The sequence below is a fragment of the Ammospiza nelsoni genome, chromosome 6 (genome assembly GCF_027579445.1).
Source record: "Ammospiza nelsoni isolate bAmmNel1 chromosome 6, bAmmNel1.pri, whole genome shotgun sequence".
NCBI classification, from domain to species: domain Eukaryota; kingdom Metazoa; phylum Chordata; class Aves; order Passeriformes; family Passerellidae; genus Ammospiza; species Ammospiza nelsoni.
The window spans coordinates 8,894,643-8,909,724 of NC_080638.1; the positions used below are offsets into that span (position 1 = coordinate 8,894,643).

Below are 15,082 nucleotides of genomic sequence, written 5' to 3' on the forward strand. Positions count from 1 at the left end.
TGCCTCTCACAGTGACCTTCTGGACAAAATCATGGTGTGGTGGGTGAGCCACTGGCTCACAGGTTGGGCGCAAAGGGTGGCAATGAATGGGGTGGCATCCCCAGAGAAGTGGGCACTGCACCAAGCCTGGCACAGCTCCAGAAGTGTTTGGAAAACACTCTCAGGCACCTGCTGTGATTCTGGGGGCGTCCTGTCCAGAGTTGGGAGTTGGACTTGATGATCCTTTTGGGTCCCTTCCAACTCAGCATCTTCTGTTATTCTGTGGATCAGGCTGCCCAGGGAGGTGATGCAGTGCTCCCCTCTGGAAATATTCAAAATCCACCTGGACACATTCAGTTGTAACCTTCTCCAGGTGATCTGCTCAGGTGTAACCTGCTCCAGGTGATCTGCTTAGGTGTAACCTGCTCCAGGTGATCTGTTCAGGTGTAACCTGCTCTAGGGGATCTGTTCAGGTGTAACCTGCTCTCTGCCTTGGACCAGATGATCTTCAGAGGTTCCTTCCAACCTTTACTATTCTGCGATTCTGGGATAACAAGACCACATAAGTCAGGCTTTGTTCTGTGCTCAAATCTGCAGAGCTAAATGCAAAGCCAACCTGCAGTAGCTCTAGATCTCTGGAAAAGAAGCTATTTTTAAACAGCAGTAGCAGTGTGGACTGCATAAATTAGCATAATCTCAGCCCTCACAGATAGTTCTCAGCTGTTTTACATACTACAAATCAACACCCTGCAGATCCCTCACTTCTACTAAGTGGTCAATCATGCATTTCATGAGGCTTAAAATCTCCTTTTTTCATCCTACAGAATCTCAACGGCCCTTTTATACATTCTCCTTTTCCTTTTCAGAGCAGCACCATCACGGGCTCAGGTTCCATTACAAATCTCACAAGGTTTCATGTGTGACTGGTGGCTCTGTGGATGCCTAAATGCAGGACACCCTCTTATTTTCTCAGCTGATATGATTTTTTCCTCATGGGCAGATGGCATAGAAGGGGAGTGCAGATGGAAACCCAGAGCCCACAAACTCCTCATTATAATTTGAAATAGTGCTAGCAGCTCTTCAATTCTCATCTCTTCAAATTATTTTCAGCAATAAAGGATGAACTGCTGTTTTCAGAAGGCACAGCCAAAAGTAATGATATCTGTTTATAGCTGAGAACCTTCTAACAATGTGACTTCTATTTTCACAAGTTTTATTAAAATCTATAAATCGTTGCTGAAGAGGACTTCAAATCAAGTACCTCTTGCTTTGATGCAAGTATTACCTTAAGAAGAAAGATCAGTAAGAAAATAACAGATCACACATGCATGAAGGTTTAGAAGTCCCACAGTTAGCTATTTAAGGTAATCCGTGGCTCCAGGTATCACTTTACCTGAGCTGCTTGGAATTACAGTGGATTTATCTCTGCAGAACAGCTGTGAGATAAGGGAGCTGTGGTGACAAACTGCAGCAGGCAGCGAGGGGTGACAGTGATGCTGGTGGCCTGTGGCTCTCAGACTCCTCACCCTGCATCCTCCCTGCCCTTTGGGACTGAAACCCCTCCTGCCAGAAAGGCGGCTCAAAATGAGGGTGGTGCAATAGAAACTCCTCTTATCGTTTCTTCAAGCTGGTTCATAGCATGTCCAGTCTGCTGGAACTGGCTTTCCTAACCTTCCCACCAGTTGGAAAAGTCCTAAAAACAGCAAAATAAAAATATCTGTGGTGGAAAATAGCAAGGAATGAATAATAATAAAAATTAGAGGTCAGGCTTGGATCCCTGAAAAGTTTGTATTAACCAATGGAAAAGCATTAAAATAACTAAACTTATCCCTTAGCTATAAAAAGAAAACAAACAATACTTGAGACACCCAAGTGACATGGTTGGTGAGGATTTACAAACTCACAGACACTCTCTCACACAGCATAAATGAAAAGCTGGCTAATTTGTTCCTGTTCCAGAAACCTGCAGTCAGGTCACAAATAGCCTCTTTTGTTCCAAGCTCTGACCTGGTCCCTGACAACCAATTATTAAACCACACTGCTCCAGCTCAGCTAGAAAGGAACCTTCTAAACTGTCTCACAAAATGGTTTCTGTCTATTTAAAAGATGGATACATGTTGCTTAACTGTATTTTCAGCTTGCAAGAGTAAAGGCTTTTTCTCAGATGGCTGAATTTATTTGCATATTACATATCAAAAACATCCTGATGTTCAACCTAGTTGTGATATGCATACTCTACAACATCAATAATTTGCCTATAGAATGCAGGCTACAATCTTCCTCAGCATGCAGGGACACCAATGACCTTACACAGGGACCACAGAAGATGAAAGAATTAAATATTTCATCACCAAAGACAATTTATCTTTCCTGCATTCATGGAAGAAGATTATGGGAGGTCATCGTCTTAGAGGTTTCCCTTTCACAACAAAAAATGACAATAATCAGTTTTCATTAGGGAAGACTTGTCCTTTCTCCTGCACCCCATGACTTTCCTGTCCCACCCACCAAACACAGCACTGATATCAACCAAGTAACTACACAGTATTGTCTGCCCCAAAGGTTTACAAAGGGCAATAGAAACGCTCAAATTTGAGATGCAGCCCTTAAGGACTTACCCGTGTCAAAAGAACCTAACACATTTTATCTCCAGTTTAATGGCTTGCACTGGAAACTGATCAGGCTCTTCCAAAGTGACCATTTGAAAGTGCTGTTTCAAGAGAAAATTCAGCTCGAGCTCGACAGAATAAAGCATTTCCAGAGGAAGGGAACACTCCATTGTATGTGCCTTGAGGAAGCCCTGATTCTGTGAAATCCATCAATATCCCACAGCTCACCCAAAGGCACGTTTAGAGCCTTTGGCATTAGAGGCTGATCACCCAGGGAAAGGCAAAGAGAATTTTGGCAGAGGATGAGATACTGTGCCAGCATTTCTGATGCAGTAAAAGTGACTCTACCACACATCTGTCTCTCTGAGAGAGGCTGAATCTGCCTGTGACAAGGTCAATTTTGAGAAAGGTTGGTATTAAAAGATTATGCTCCCTCCATCCTCTCACTGAGGTTATGCTAATTATTGCAGGAGAGCAAAGGAATTCTTTGATCCTCCAAGTCCTCCTTCCCTCACAAGCTGACTCTGGCTGCCGGGGCAGCACAGCACATCCTAATTCCATAATTGTGTGGAATTAGCCATTTTCAACCTTGAAATTTAACCCTAAGAAATTGAGTATGCAGTAATCCACATAATCCAGGCCTCTACACCTGTCCCTCTTCCAACTAATCTCACCACCCTTCACCATGACACAATCTTAATTTAGAGTCCTGCCTGCTAAGGTCAGTGAGTAAGTGGATGCTCAGGAGCTGCAACAAGTATTTGTCACACGGTGAGACCAATTGCTTGGTGAACTCTGAGCGACAGAAATGCCAGCAGTGAGCCCTTTGCCAGCCATGCACAAACAATCTTTACAAATCTTTACAAGGTTCTGGGAGGCGGCGAGGAGAAGGAATAGATAAAGAAATAAATGCGTGGAGCACAGCCCTGGATAATGCGATCTGCTGGTATTAAGTTTTCTCCTGAAGGAGTTAAGCATATACCAGCTGCTCTACATTAAACCGAGCTGGCATTTTAAATCATGCAAATGAGCTGAGCTCCCGTCCCTTTCAGCCCAGCATGTACAGCATTGCTGTGAAGGATGCAGTGCTGGCCAAAGCAAGCCCTGCCATTTCAGCTGCTGCCACAGAGGAGGCAGGGCAGGCAGTGGCTCTCAGTGATGCTGCAGCTACTCACAGGATGGTTTGCAAGAGCCTCCTTCCACCACAGGTACTGTCTGCATGACCAAAACGTGCCCCATGTGCACAGAAAGCCTGGGGCTTTTATTTGTTGAAAACTCATTTATATACACTACTGAGAACCACTGAGAAAATATTTAAAATTCAACTATTTGCCAGTGGAACACTGAAATTTCAAATTTGTCTTTGCCTGATGCTGCACAACAAACACTGAGTGGATCTGACAGGCCATTGGCCCAGAAATGCTGACACAGCAGCCAAGGGTGGCATCAGTCCCCTCCATCACATCCAACACTAGGGGACATTTCTCAGACTGTGAAGGGAAGAGATGAAAATCTGTGTTTATCCAACACAAACCCCTCTTCTGCTGAATCTGAGAGCATTCAGGAGGCAATACAGAGGGCTAAATCCTCCTTAGTTCACACTGCTGTGGCCAAGAGATTAAGTTTCAGCACAAAGCTGAAACGGTGAAAGGAGAGTGAAGGATCTGCTATTAAGAAGTCCAGGAGTTCCACAGACTTTTTAAAAACATTATTTCAGGTTCCTTGTCTACCTGCTCAACAAGGGAAAGGTGGAATTCATGTCTGTGTTAAAAATAAGGTAAGCAGCCTTGCTATCCAACCTGATGAACCAACCCAGCAGCGGTGGTGACCCAGGGGCAATGACATCCCACCACACCATACTGCATCTTGGTGGCATCAGCCTACATGTCCCAACCCTCCTAGGGGAGGGCCAAAAGGCTTCTTACAGGCAGGAAAGGAAAGGAAAATCTACATTGCTGCAGTGTGGAAAGCTGCTATCTGACTGCTTGGAAACAGGATCCTAGGCAACCACTGCTCTTCCTCTTGAAGAGCACAAATAGGTTTGATTCAGTGAAATAAAGGAAATTCATCACAATTCCCCTGGAGATGCTCCACAGGAATGAACGGGATGCTGCTGCCTCCCCTTTCCAGCTCCACACTAGAGGACCTGGCCCCTTTTTGGCAGCTTTCTTTGGCAGTGCCCAGCTGGCACGTTACCCTGGAGGACCAGACCCCTGTGTGCTCCAGAGCCCATCCCAGAGGAGCAAGATGCACTGATGCCAAAAATACTCCTTCCCAAAATAATCCATCCCAGTTAAGCCTCAGACAAGTCTGGAATACATGTGGCTGTCCTGGGAAGCAGACTGACCTCTGGTTATTGAGCAAGAAAAGCTTAATTTCTAAACAATTGCATCAAATGGTCAATGCACATTTGATCTTGACACAACACATGACATTTTTCCATTAGTTTTGTAGACTTAAATATCCTTACGTCTCTGGCAAATGGAGAATAAGTTAAAACTGAATCAAATTTGTCTTACCAGACTGATCCATTAAATAATGTCTCCACCAGTTGCAATCAAAGTTGCACATCGATCATGGTGGATCAAAATGCCAGTACTGAAACTACCTGTGGTTTCCAAGAGGAGATGGCTGAAGGAAAAGGAATCTGCTTCTCAACACCTGTCTCAAGATATGCAAGTATAACAAAGTCTTAGCACCCATATTCACCATGAAATATCACACAAGCTAGATCAGCAACACGAAATCCCACCAGGGTATTCATATTGTTCTACCAGTATGTAAGTATATAGAACTAATAGATGGCAGAAAAAGATAAGACAATAATTTTCGGTCAGCATTTCCAGAAGATAAGCAATCCTATCAGGGAAGACCCCCTCATTGTGTGAAACAAAAAGGTATTACTACAACAGCTCTCACGACTGAGAATGTCGCTCCATGAGACAAAAAATACATAAAATTACAATTCCAGCCTGTCACACACTTCTCCCAAGAGTAAAGCATGGGTGTCCTCAGACAGCTGCTCCAGAGGATGCTCTTCCTAAACAACTCTGAAGAGAAATCCAGTTCCTTTGGCTAAAAGGCCTTGCCAGCCCCTACAAGGTTATCTGGGAGATGAGGGAGAACATGCAAAGATCGGGGAAGTTGGGTCAGTCCCTTTGCTTGGAGAAAGGACAACCAAGCCAACAGCACCCCAGCACTGAGAGGAGCTACTGCGGCAGCCAGAGAGCCAGGCAGCCTGCCAAGGGCTGGTCCAGGGTTTCTGCTTATTTATTTATGGATTATTTACTTCAGGAGAAAGCCTGGATGTGCAGGACAGGCTCGCTTTCTTCAGCAGGTGAGACAAACATCTCCGGGTTTCTCTTTGCTTCACAGCAAAGCCAAGGCACTTCTGGATCATACCATGGCTGTCATCACACAAGGAACAAGACAGAAGAAATGGACCAAGACTAGTGGCAGGACAGGTAAAATAAAGACACTTAGGGAGACTCCTTCCCACTGAGAAAGAGAGGATATGGCAACTTACAGCCACCGCTGTAGAGACAAAAAAATCCATGCAAGGAAAAGGAATTAACATCCATGACAAGGGATGAACACAAGCTAAAAAATGCAAGTACACAAGGCACTGTCAAAACATGATGTTATGGCAGTCCAAAACTCAACATGCACAGGGGAAAAAGTCCTGGTAAAAGTGAATTTTCAAATACAGAAGTTGGATACCTTTCTCTCTCAGGCATTGTTTTCCCACACATTGCTTCCAATTCTGAAATAACCCAAAATTAAAATGAAAAATAATCCAAGGATAACACAACTAAAAATACTTTCAACAGGCAAAAAAAAAGGTGGAATCAGAAGAAATCTTCAGATTTCAGCCTGTTTTAAAATAAGAAGTGACCTGTTTTCTCATTTATTTTAATAGGTGGTTTATTTGTTTTAAGTTTTAGCAGTTATTTCCATGCCTTTGCAAAACTGAAGAAACTGAGACTGTTTCCACAAACTATTTCAGAAAAAAACAATTTACAGATAAAATTAGAGGCATACAACTAAGTGCCAAGTGTTTGACTGAATTCCAGTTCTTGGTGAATGGAAAACCAGCAGCTTCCTGTTACAAAATGTACCAACCGTTCATGTCTAATAATACACATCATAGCTAACCATTTATATACTTCAAATATAGATGTTTCTAAAAATAATATTAAAGCAGGGTATTTTTAGCCAGGTGAATTTCTCAGGAAAATGAGATTCTACAGTTTGCTGCAAAGAAAAAAACAGATTAATGGGTTAAAATCTTCAGAGCATCTTTTGATTTATACCAAAATAAAAAGTAGAAGATTTAGCTCCAAAGCTTCAAGAAGCAAAAAAATAAATGGGAAAAAAGGTCAAGAGCAGAGCACACACCTTTCAATTAAAGGCCCAGCTATTGCTTAATTCACAAATATTTCTTCTCAAACAGCACTTACAATATTTATCCTGTTGCAAACTTGGAAAGTTCAAGCAAAATAATTATTGATTTAAGCACCTCCTTAATTTCTTCCACTTTGGTAAGAAGAGGGAACTTTTAGGCTAGAAGCATTAAAATTCTCTACAAATTGTTCAGAGATTTAAATCTAGTGGTGAGACAATCTGGAAAGTAAAACTGCAGAGCAGACAATGTTTCTCAAAGGACTCTTAAAAGTAAATTAAAACCAGCCAATACCAATCCTTAATTTCCAAAACCCAGGACTTAATCCACCTATCTCAGTAAATAAAGGTTTTCTTTTCTGATACCCTCTGGACAGGCAAAAAGAGCACAAGTAGTGTTGGTTTTGGGGTGGGTTTTTTTTTTTTTTTTTTTTTTTTATACTTCCTAGATACTTGAAACTTGGGGAAAGTTAATTATTTGTTTATCAGACTTTTTTATAATCAGATTTTTTTTCTTTTTGAGAACTACAGCTCAGGTTCAGCGCCAGCAGATTTCAAAAGCATTATCTGTTGTTCTTCTCTATCAATATGCTTGTACCTCTTTCTGCTTGGTGTCACAGCAGAAGGTGATAAAAATCACTTGCTAAAGCAGGGACAAAAAAGTGAGAGTGTTCACTTCAGAAATTCAACTTAATGGAGTGAACTAACAGTTCCAAGGACAGAAGGAGAACACATGGACACCATATGCATGACCATTTTGAGCTGTTAACAAGTAGCTGCAAAGGAGAAAGATAATCTAGCATCAAGGGACCAGCAAGTAATTTTCTGTAGAGCTGCAGACTTTCTGACCTTGGCTACATTTCTCTGTGCCTTAGCCATCCACTTCACAAATGTTCTCCAAAAAATAAGAACAATATCACTACCTCTAAGGTGCTTTAGGTTAAGCATATTCAAATTTTCAAGCCAGACAGATAGATAGACTGTCACAAGTAAGAGGGAGAAAAAAACCATTTTCCAATACGATAAAAAAACAAATGGTGCTTTGAACAAAGTTACTTTATGCAAAGTAACCCTTTGTACATTCTAAATGAAAACCCAATGCTTAAAGAACCTCCTGAACTCATAGTGCAACGTTACACCTGCTGTTCAAATGCAAGGCTTCAGAAAAGGTAGCTCTTTATAGCAAAAGACAAATCACTGAAAAACCCATATTAATAATCACAGTACAACAACTTGGGAATTGTTATCTTGTTTTCTACCTGAGAACATTTCATCCAGAGCAAACCCTCCCCCGCCCTCCAACAATGAAATGTTTTTCAGTATGTATTTAGAAACAGATCAAACCAACAGCAATTGTAAATAGAAGAAGAATTTGGCTACTTAGTGGCCTCAAATTGCTTACAGTGGGTGTAAAAAATAAAAATCCATCATAAAGATCCAGCACAGGCTTTTTTGTAAGAATGACTTAGGTACATAACTATAATCATACCAACAAGCTCATCAGCACCAATTTCAAATTTATTTTGTGCTTATGTATTTTGATAGTCTGAATCTATAGTTTTCCTCAGCTTCGCCCAACTTCAGTAAAATCTATCCTTTGTTCATATCCTAAACATGACTCCATTGTGTTTCTTCCAGCTGCAAAAAGCAATCTTTTATGTGAAAGTTATCAGTCTGATTGACCACATTTCTCGTAATTTCATTCATAATTAGCTCAGCAGTCATAGCGAGACCAAATTTCACACGACTGAGGCAGCTCATGCAATGGCACTGAAACCAGCTGATGTTCATCTGAGTTTAAACTGGGTCCAGATAAAGATTTGCTTGATTCCTATCCCTTCTAAAAGCTGGTTTGGTATGAGAACTGTGAAACACACACAAAAACAGCTAATGCACGTCAGAAGGGAAGGCATCACTTCCCTGCAATATGCTCCATTAATCCTTCTGTCTGTGAAGCTTCACATTGGCAAGATAGTGAAGATATGGAGGTTTAAACAGTTAAAGTTATATAAAATACAGAAAAATAATTACTAATATCTGAACTGTGTGGCTTTGTTTGCATTGCTAATGGCATGGGCACAAGGGGAGTGAGGCAGAGAAGACAACTGAGAGCCCACAGAGCATGGGTCACACGTGGCTCATCAAACACCTGATGTGAGCCTAAATTTGAGGTTTGGGAAAACACTAGAGGAGCCTGTGAAGTTACTCAGTTTGAGAGCAGTGCACAGCTGGCTGAACTGCCTGGAATGTGCCAGCAGTGTGCCACCAGCCTGGGAAAGCCTGTCCACTCCATCCCTGTCAGGGAGCTGTGACAGACCTTCCATACCCTTGCCATTACTTGGACTACAGAATGGGCAATGAGGCCAAAAACAGAGATGGTTTTAACCTCAACAGGTGTGGCGAATGTTCTGGAACACAACCCAGGTGTAGATGGTCTTGAAAAATTAGGAAAGAATCACTAGGCAAAAAAATCTAGTGTAAGACTAGAAAATAGGGACATCTAGAACACTCCAGAACTAGACCACCCCAGATCCAGGCTGCCAAACTCAACAAGATCTTCACTAACTGGGAAAGCAATATGAAGAAAAACCCAGCTGAGCAAGGCAGCTTGATTTCAGACAATATCTAACCACTTTTAAACAGAATTAGTAAAAAAAAAGGGTATAGGGAAACTAAGAAGAGCTCTGTAGACAGCACAAGGAGTTGCAAGAATTGTAGACATCCTGGGCTTTGCCTAGTGCAGTGAAAGAGAAAAGTGAGGGAGAACATCACACTCTGTCATCACCTGCCTGCCAGGTCCACCAGGAGAGTTTTCAGCAAATGAACATTGCAAAGAAGTTTACAAAGAAATACCAATTCCTAGCCCCTCCCCTCCCAGCCAAACAAAGCACAATTACAGGTAATTGCTGAACACACATATTTTAAACCCAGGTTAAATAGATCTCTCTTAACTCGCAAGTGTTTTAGTGGAAGGGTGGGACCAACCATTTAGCAAGGTCCTGATGCCTTTAGTGCTGCTTAGTTACTGAAGGTACAAACAGTGATTATTTTAATTTATTTTTCAGGTTCTCTGGAGAAAGAAAATCAAGAATTTGGAGAATAAAATATAGCAGCAATAAACACAGTAATGAAATCCATTTTCTCCTTCAGTGATATTCAAAATGGCATCTTCCTTCTTGCATCTGCATGAACAATTACACCCAGCCATGGACTCCTAATGGGCAATGATTTCTTTCTTAAACAACTAATGCAAATTTAGTCGCCAAATGCATCCGACTTTCTCAGAACCACTGAGAAATACCCTGCTGTAGATGAGAGATGAGAATCTTGCTATCTGCTCAACAGAAGTTTCTCTGGTAACAAAGTTAAATATTTCCAAAACAATTCTCTCTAAATATGGGTAGTACAATTTATTGGCGGTGTTTTCAAATTAGACAAAATAAGCACCAGTGCAACAGTCAGATACTGTTGTGCACAACACAGGGGATTTAATATGGAAAAATAGAGTGTGTATATCAGTAACAGTAAAATAGGAATGATACTGCCATGATTCATCAACCTAAGATTTCCGACTAGCATTTACAATGGGCTTGATGCTAAAATTCTCAGGCCTTTCTTTGGAAAGTGCCCCTGAAATACTCTGAAGTGTGCTTTTTATAAATTGCACTGCATTTTAAAACACACTGCCCTTATAAAGCCTTAAGACACAAAACTTCCAGTTATATAAAATCCAGCTAACACACGTAAAACCATGTCAAGAGGAACAAAATCAGCAAAACATTTAGAAGTTTTCACTGATATCACATTTATGAGTGGGACATCTTGAATTTCAGCAGGTTTTTTAAAATAATTGGTGCTTTAATGAATACCACCTGCAGTGCTCACGTTCTCTGAAGAATCAGGTTCTAGAAAGGTACCACCTGGCACCAAGAAAGCTCATGAAGCTTTGCAGTGGTGTGTAAGTGGCTTGAAACATGCTAACCCAGCATGAGAACATGGTATCCCCATAGGCTGGCTTCTGGACTGTGCTCTAGACTCTTCTACAGAACAATCAGTCCAATAAGCCACTAAATTTGGTACTATGTAGTGCAAAAAGGACTCACTTCCACAGGATTAAGAACAACTCCCTGAAATACTCCCAGAACCAAGAGAATTAGTCCAAGTGACACAATCTCTCTCTCATTCTCCCTCCACCCACACAGGAGGATGTCCTTTCTTGTGGGCTGAAAATTCTGCAGAGGGACCAAGATCTACAGAGGAGAGGAGCCAAAACACTGGGCAATGGTCCAGCTTGTGGATGTAAACTAAAATTCCTACTGTAAGAATATCACAGGAGGTGCCAGGTGCCTGCCCAATAAAATGGTGAGGGTCACGTTGGTGCTTCAGACAAACCCCCCAGAGGAGCAAAGTGATCACCCTCAGACTCTCAAGCTATTCAGACCTGGTGTTCAAGCCTAAACCTTACCATGGTTATTATCAGAAAGCACTTTTGTACCTGAATATAGCTGAAGGTCTTCCAAGATAAAAGCTCCAGCTGCTGAGCTATCAGCTGGCAGCTGTCCATCCATCCTCTTCCTCCTTCCTTGGCAGAGAGGAACAGTTGGAAAAGGAATGAACAGTGCCCTTGACACAACACATCTGGAAAAATCTCCCTCTAGATATGGACTGCCATTCCAAATTACCACCTTGAATGGCAAAACCCTGCATGCTTTGGTGGGCAGAAAGATCAAAGCTCAAAGGATCAGCAAAACTGCTGAACAACAAAAAAATGACTGTGTTTATTCAGGATAGTAGGTAGTGAAAAAAGCCTCACTGGTTCACAAATTAAAAGGTGCTGGTCATCTGCTCAGACTGCCAGCCAGAGATTACTGAGAATGCAAAGCTTAAGATTTCTCCTGCTGCTGAAGAAATCAAAAATGTAAAATTATCTGACATTTCCTTAGCCAAAATCTTTCCCTGTTCAAACATAACAAGTTAGCATCAAAACCCTTTCATCATCAGGCTACAAAAAATGGGGTTTGCTCCACATCCTTGTAAGGGTTAAAACCACCATAGTGTTGCCCTTAGTGCTGCAAAGCCTCCCACTGGCAGATCTCCGTGAGCATAATCTGTTACAAGATTGGAAAGTATTTCTGAGTAACAACCACTTTTTCAGCAATGTGGATTTCCCTGCAGAAACCCTGGCATGTGTGAGAGAAAGGGCAGCAGATAATGAGATTTTGCTGACGTTTCATAATCACAAGGACAGACTCGGGCGCGAGTGAGAGAGAGCACTTGATTATCTGGTCAGGGCAAGACGTGATGCACAGGTTGGTCCGTCTGCTGCCACTGCCCTCCATCCCTGCTTGGCTGTCTCCTTTTCCTGCTCTCAGTCCCTCAGGAACTGCTCCAGTCATATCTGTCTGGCCTGAGCAGCCCAGTACGTCACCCTGTCTACCAGCAGGGAAAGTGCAGCATATCCTGAAATCAGGGCATGCGGTCAAACACGCCCCATCAGCAGGCACGCTTGTCTGAAGGGAACAGGGTTACCAGGCCACACATTTCACAATCTAGGTGGTAGGGATGATCCATTATTCCTCAAAGAAGGAAAAAAAAAACCCAGGTGAGTCTCTGTCATCATTTCCCTCTCTCAGCACAATGGTATCACCTTCCACCGGGCTCAGATATGGGCAGAAGCAGCGTGTAACGTATATGGCTGTTGCCAAAACACATCCCAGGGCCATAGAGCCATCTCTGGAGCACAGCAATCAATTGTGCTTGCTGCAGCAGCCCATCTGCTCTGCTCCCTCCCTATCACAGCCACACACACGCTGTGCCCACGCTGCTGCAAAGCCCCAGCCACACCGACAACCACAGAAATCAAACCACTTCAGCAACGGCGTCTCTCCTCCCTGTACAGCAAGCAGCACATATAAAAACACATTAGAAGGCTGACACGGGTTAAAGGGAAACCTAAAATGTGTGTACTGCTGATGTGCTGCATCTATGATGTCACGCACATATAGCATTATGCAGGCAATTCCACTTTAGTATTCATTTCCTACATAATCTGTTTAATTTAGCTGCACTGAATGACATGCATATTGTAATCTAGCATCAAGCACTGGTTCCCATTCACTCCCCACAGAACGTTCACACAGCTAGTGCTCTGGTACAGTCCATGACCGAACACAAAACACATCCATGACAAGCAGCAATCCTCCCCCAGCCCAGGCACACGAGCCAGCCCTCACACTTAGCACCTCCAGAAAGCACACAAAGAACACACCCCACAAACACCATCTCCACCATCTCCCTCCTGCAAATCCCCCCCTCGGTTCAAACAGAGGCAATGGAGAAGGCAGCACAGGCAAGCAGCACACGCAGCCCCAGCCCTCAGCACCCCCATCAGCTCCATCACGCTGACAGAATTACACATGCCACTGTGTGCAACATAAAACATCCCACCACTGCAGACAGATGTTGGCACACACACACACACATCCCTTCCCTGCAATCCCATGCTATTTACCCCAGAAATCCTGCTGCACACTCAACACAGACATAAATTCTCGCATACACCGCCCCAGCATTCGGTGCCTGCTAACCTGTGTGTCAAATCCATTTTCTACCGAGCTACTCTTCCTCGCTGGGAGGCCGTCTCCCGCGTTTTCTTGTCCGCTGGATGATTTGAGAGGAATCTGGCTGGAATACAATGGCTTCGTCACCTCCACCTTGTTCCCAAACTTCAGGTAGCAGGGCTGTGGGATGGTCCTGGCTGTCGGGACATGCAGGATTGGAGCAGCGCTGTGGACGGGTTTAGGTAGTCCCGATTTCATTTTGGAGGCTACCAGGATGGCTGGCATTTTCTCTTTCTGCTTTCCTAACACGTTTCTGTCAGCAGCAGCAACAGCAGAGACAGCAGGCAGGGAGAGAGAAAATGACACGTTGGGGAAGCTGCTCTGCTCTAAAGCAGCCTGGTTACTGCAGAGAGCTCCAAAATCAGCTTAGAATTTAAAATCAACAATAAAACCAATTAAAAAAAAAAACTTAAAAAAAAAAAAAGGAAAAAAGGAAAAAAAAAAAGAAGAAAAAACACACCACTTCCAGTCCAAAATATCTCCCAGCTTTATGCCAGCCTTCCACCTGTTTCCTCTAATTTTATTTTCAGTTCCTTACCACTGTCCTCTTTCCTATTTCTGCTATGTAACTTGCTCCTTCCTTTCTCTATCTGACTCCTGCAATTTTCTTGCCTGGAAATGAAAGACTTTCACTCCATTATCTTGTCACTGCATCTCCAAAGTGAGGCAGCCTTTGGGGGGAAAAAAAAAAAAAAAAAAAAAAAAAAAAAGGAACCTGCTGCTGCATATGCTTCCCCTTCCGTAAGCACTAGAGAGTGAGCGAGCAGGATTTCCAGCTTAAGATGTCCTTCTTCAGCCTTAGCCAAGAAGCAGATGTAGCTCAGTGTGTTAATGACTGATGCCCTTGGATACAAGCCTTAGAGAATCAAGCTCCTTAAGCCTAAATAGCTGTGAACAGGACAACGATGCCGGAGCAGAAGGAGAAACGTCCGCTGACAGCGATTTTTAAATCAAAATACATCAGCGGCCACAAAATTTCCCGGCTCCCCTAGTGCTGAGCATAAAAACCTGGGAGGGAGGGGGTAAAAACAAGCGGGATTAAAAATGAAAGCGGTTCAGCGCGGAGCGGGAAGGGAGAGCAGCAGGCACAGCTCACGGTCCCGCCCGCAGTGCAGCGCGCTCGGCTCCCGCAGCCCGGGCGCCGGCACGGGCGGGTCGGACCGACGGACGGACGGACGGACGGACGGACGGAGGGAGGCGGCTGCAGCCCGGCACCGAGCGGGCAGGGCGGGCCCCGATTGGCCCTGCCGCTCCCAGCACCAGCAACAAAAAAAAAAAATAAATAAATAAAGAAATCGCACCCTCTCTCTCCGCAGGGGGAGGAGCGGCGGAGGGGTCTGGAGGGATGGATGCTCCAAAGGATGGATGGATGGATGGATGGATGCTCCTGGGGCGCGGCACGGACCGAGCCGGGGATCGGTTTCTTTTTGAAATTTGAAAAAAAACCAAACAAATTCAAATCAAAACACCTGG

General features: G+C 43.4%; 1 protein-coding gene across 1 annotated transcript in view; it reads right to left on the reverse strand.

The window, feature by feature from the left end:
• NAV2 (neuron navigator 2) overlaps positions 1-13,834 on the reverse strand; it is a 203,079-nt gene extending 189,245 nt beyond the window's left edge. Inside the window, exon 1 of the mRNA XM_059475385.1 lies at positions 13,577-13,834. Coding sequence (XP_059331368.1) covers positions 13,577-13,834 — 258 coding nt within the window. The remainder of the gene's footprint in view (positions 1-13,576) is intronic.
• Positions 13,835-15,082: the final 1,248 nt, after the last annotated feature.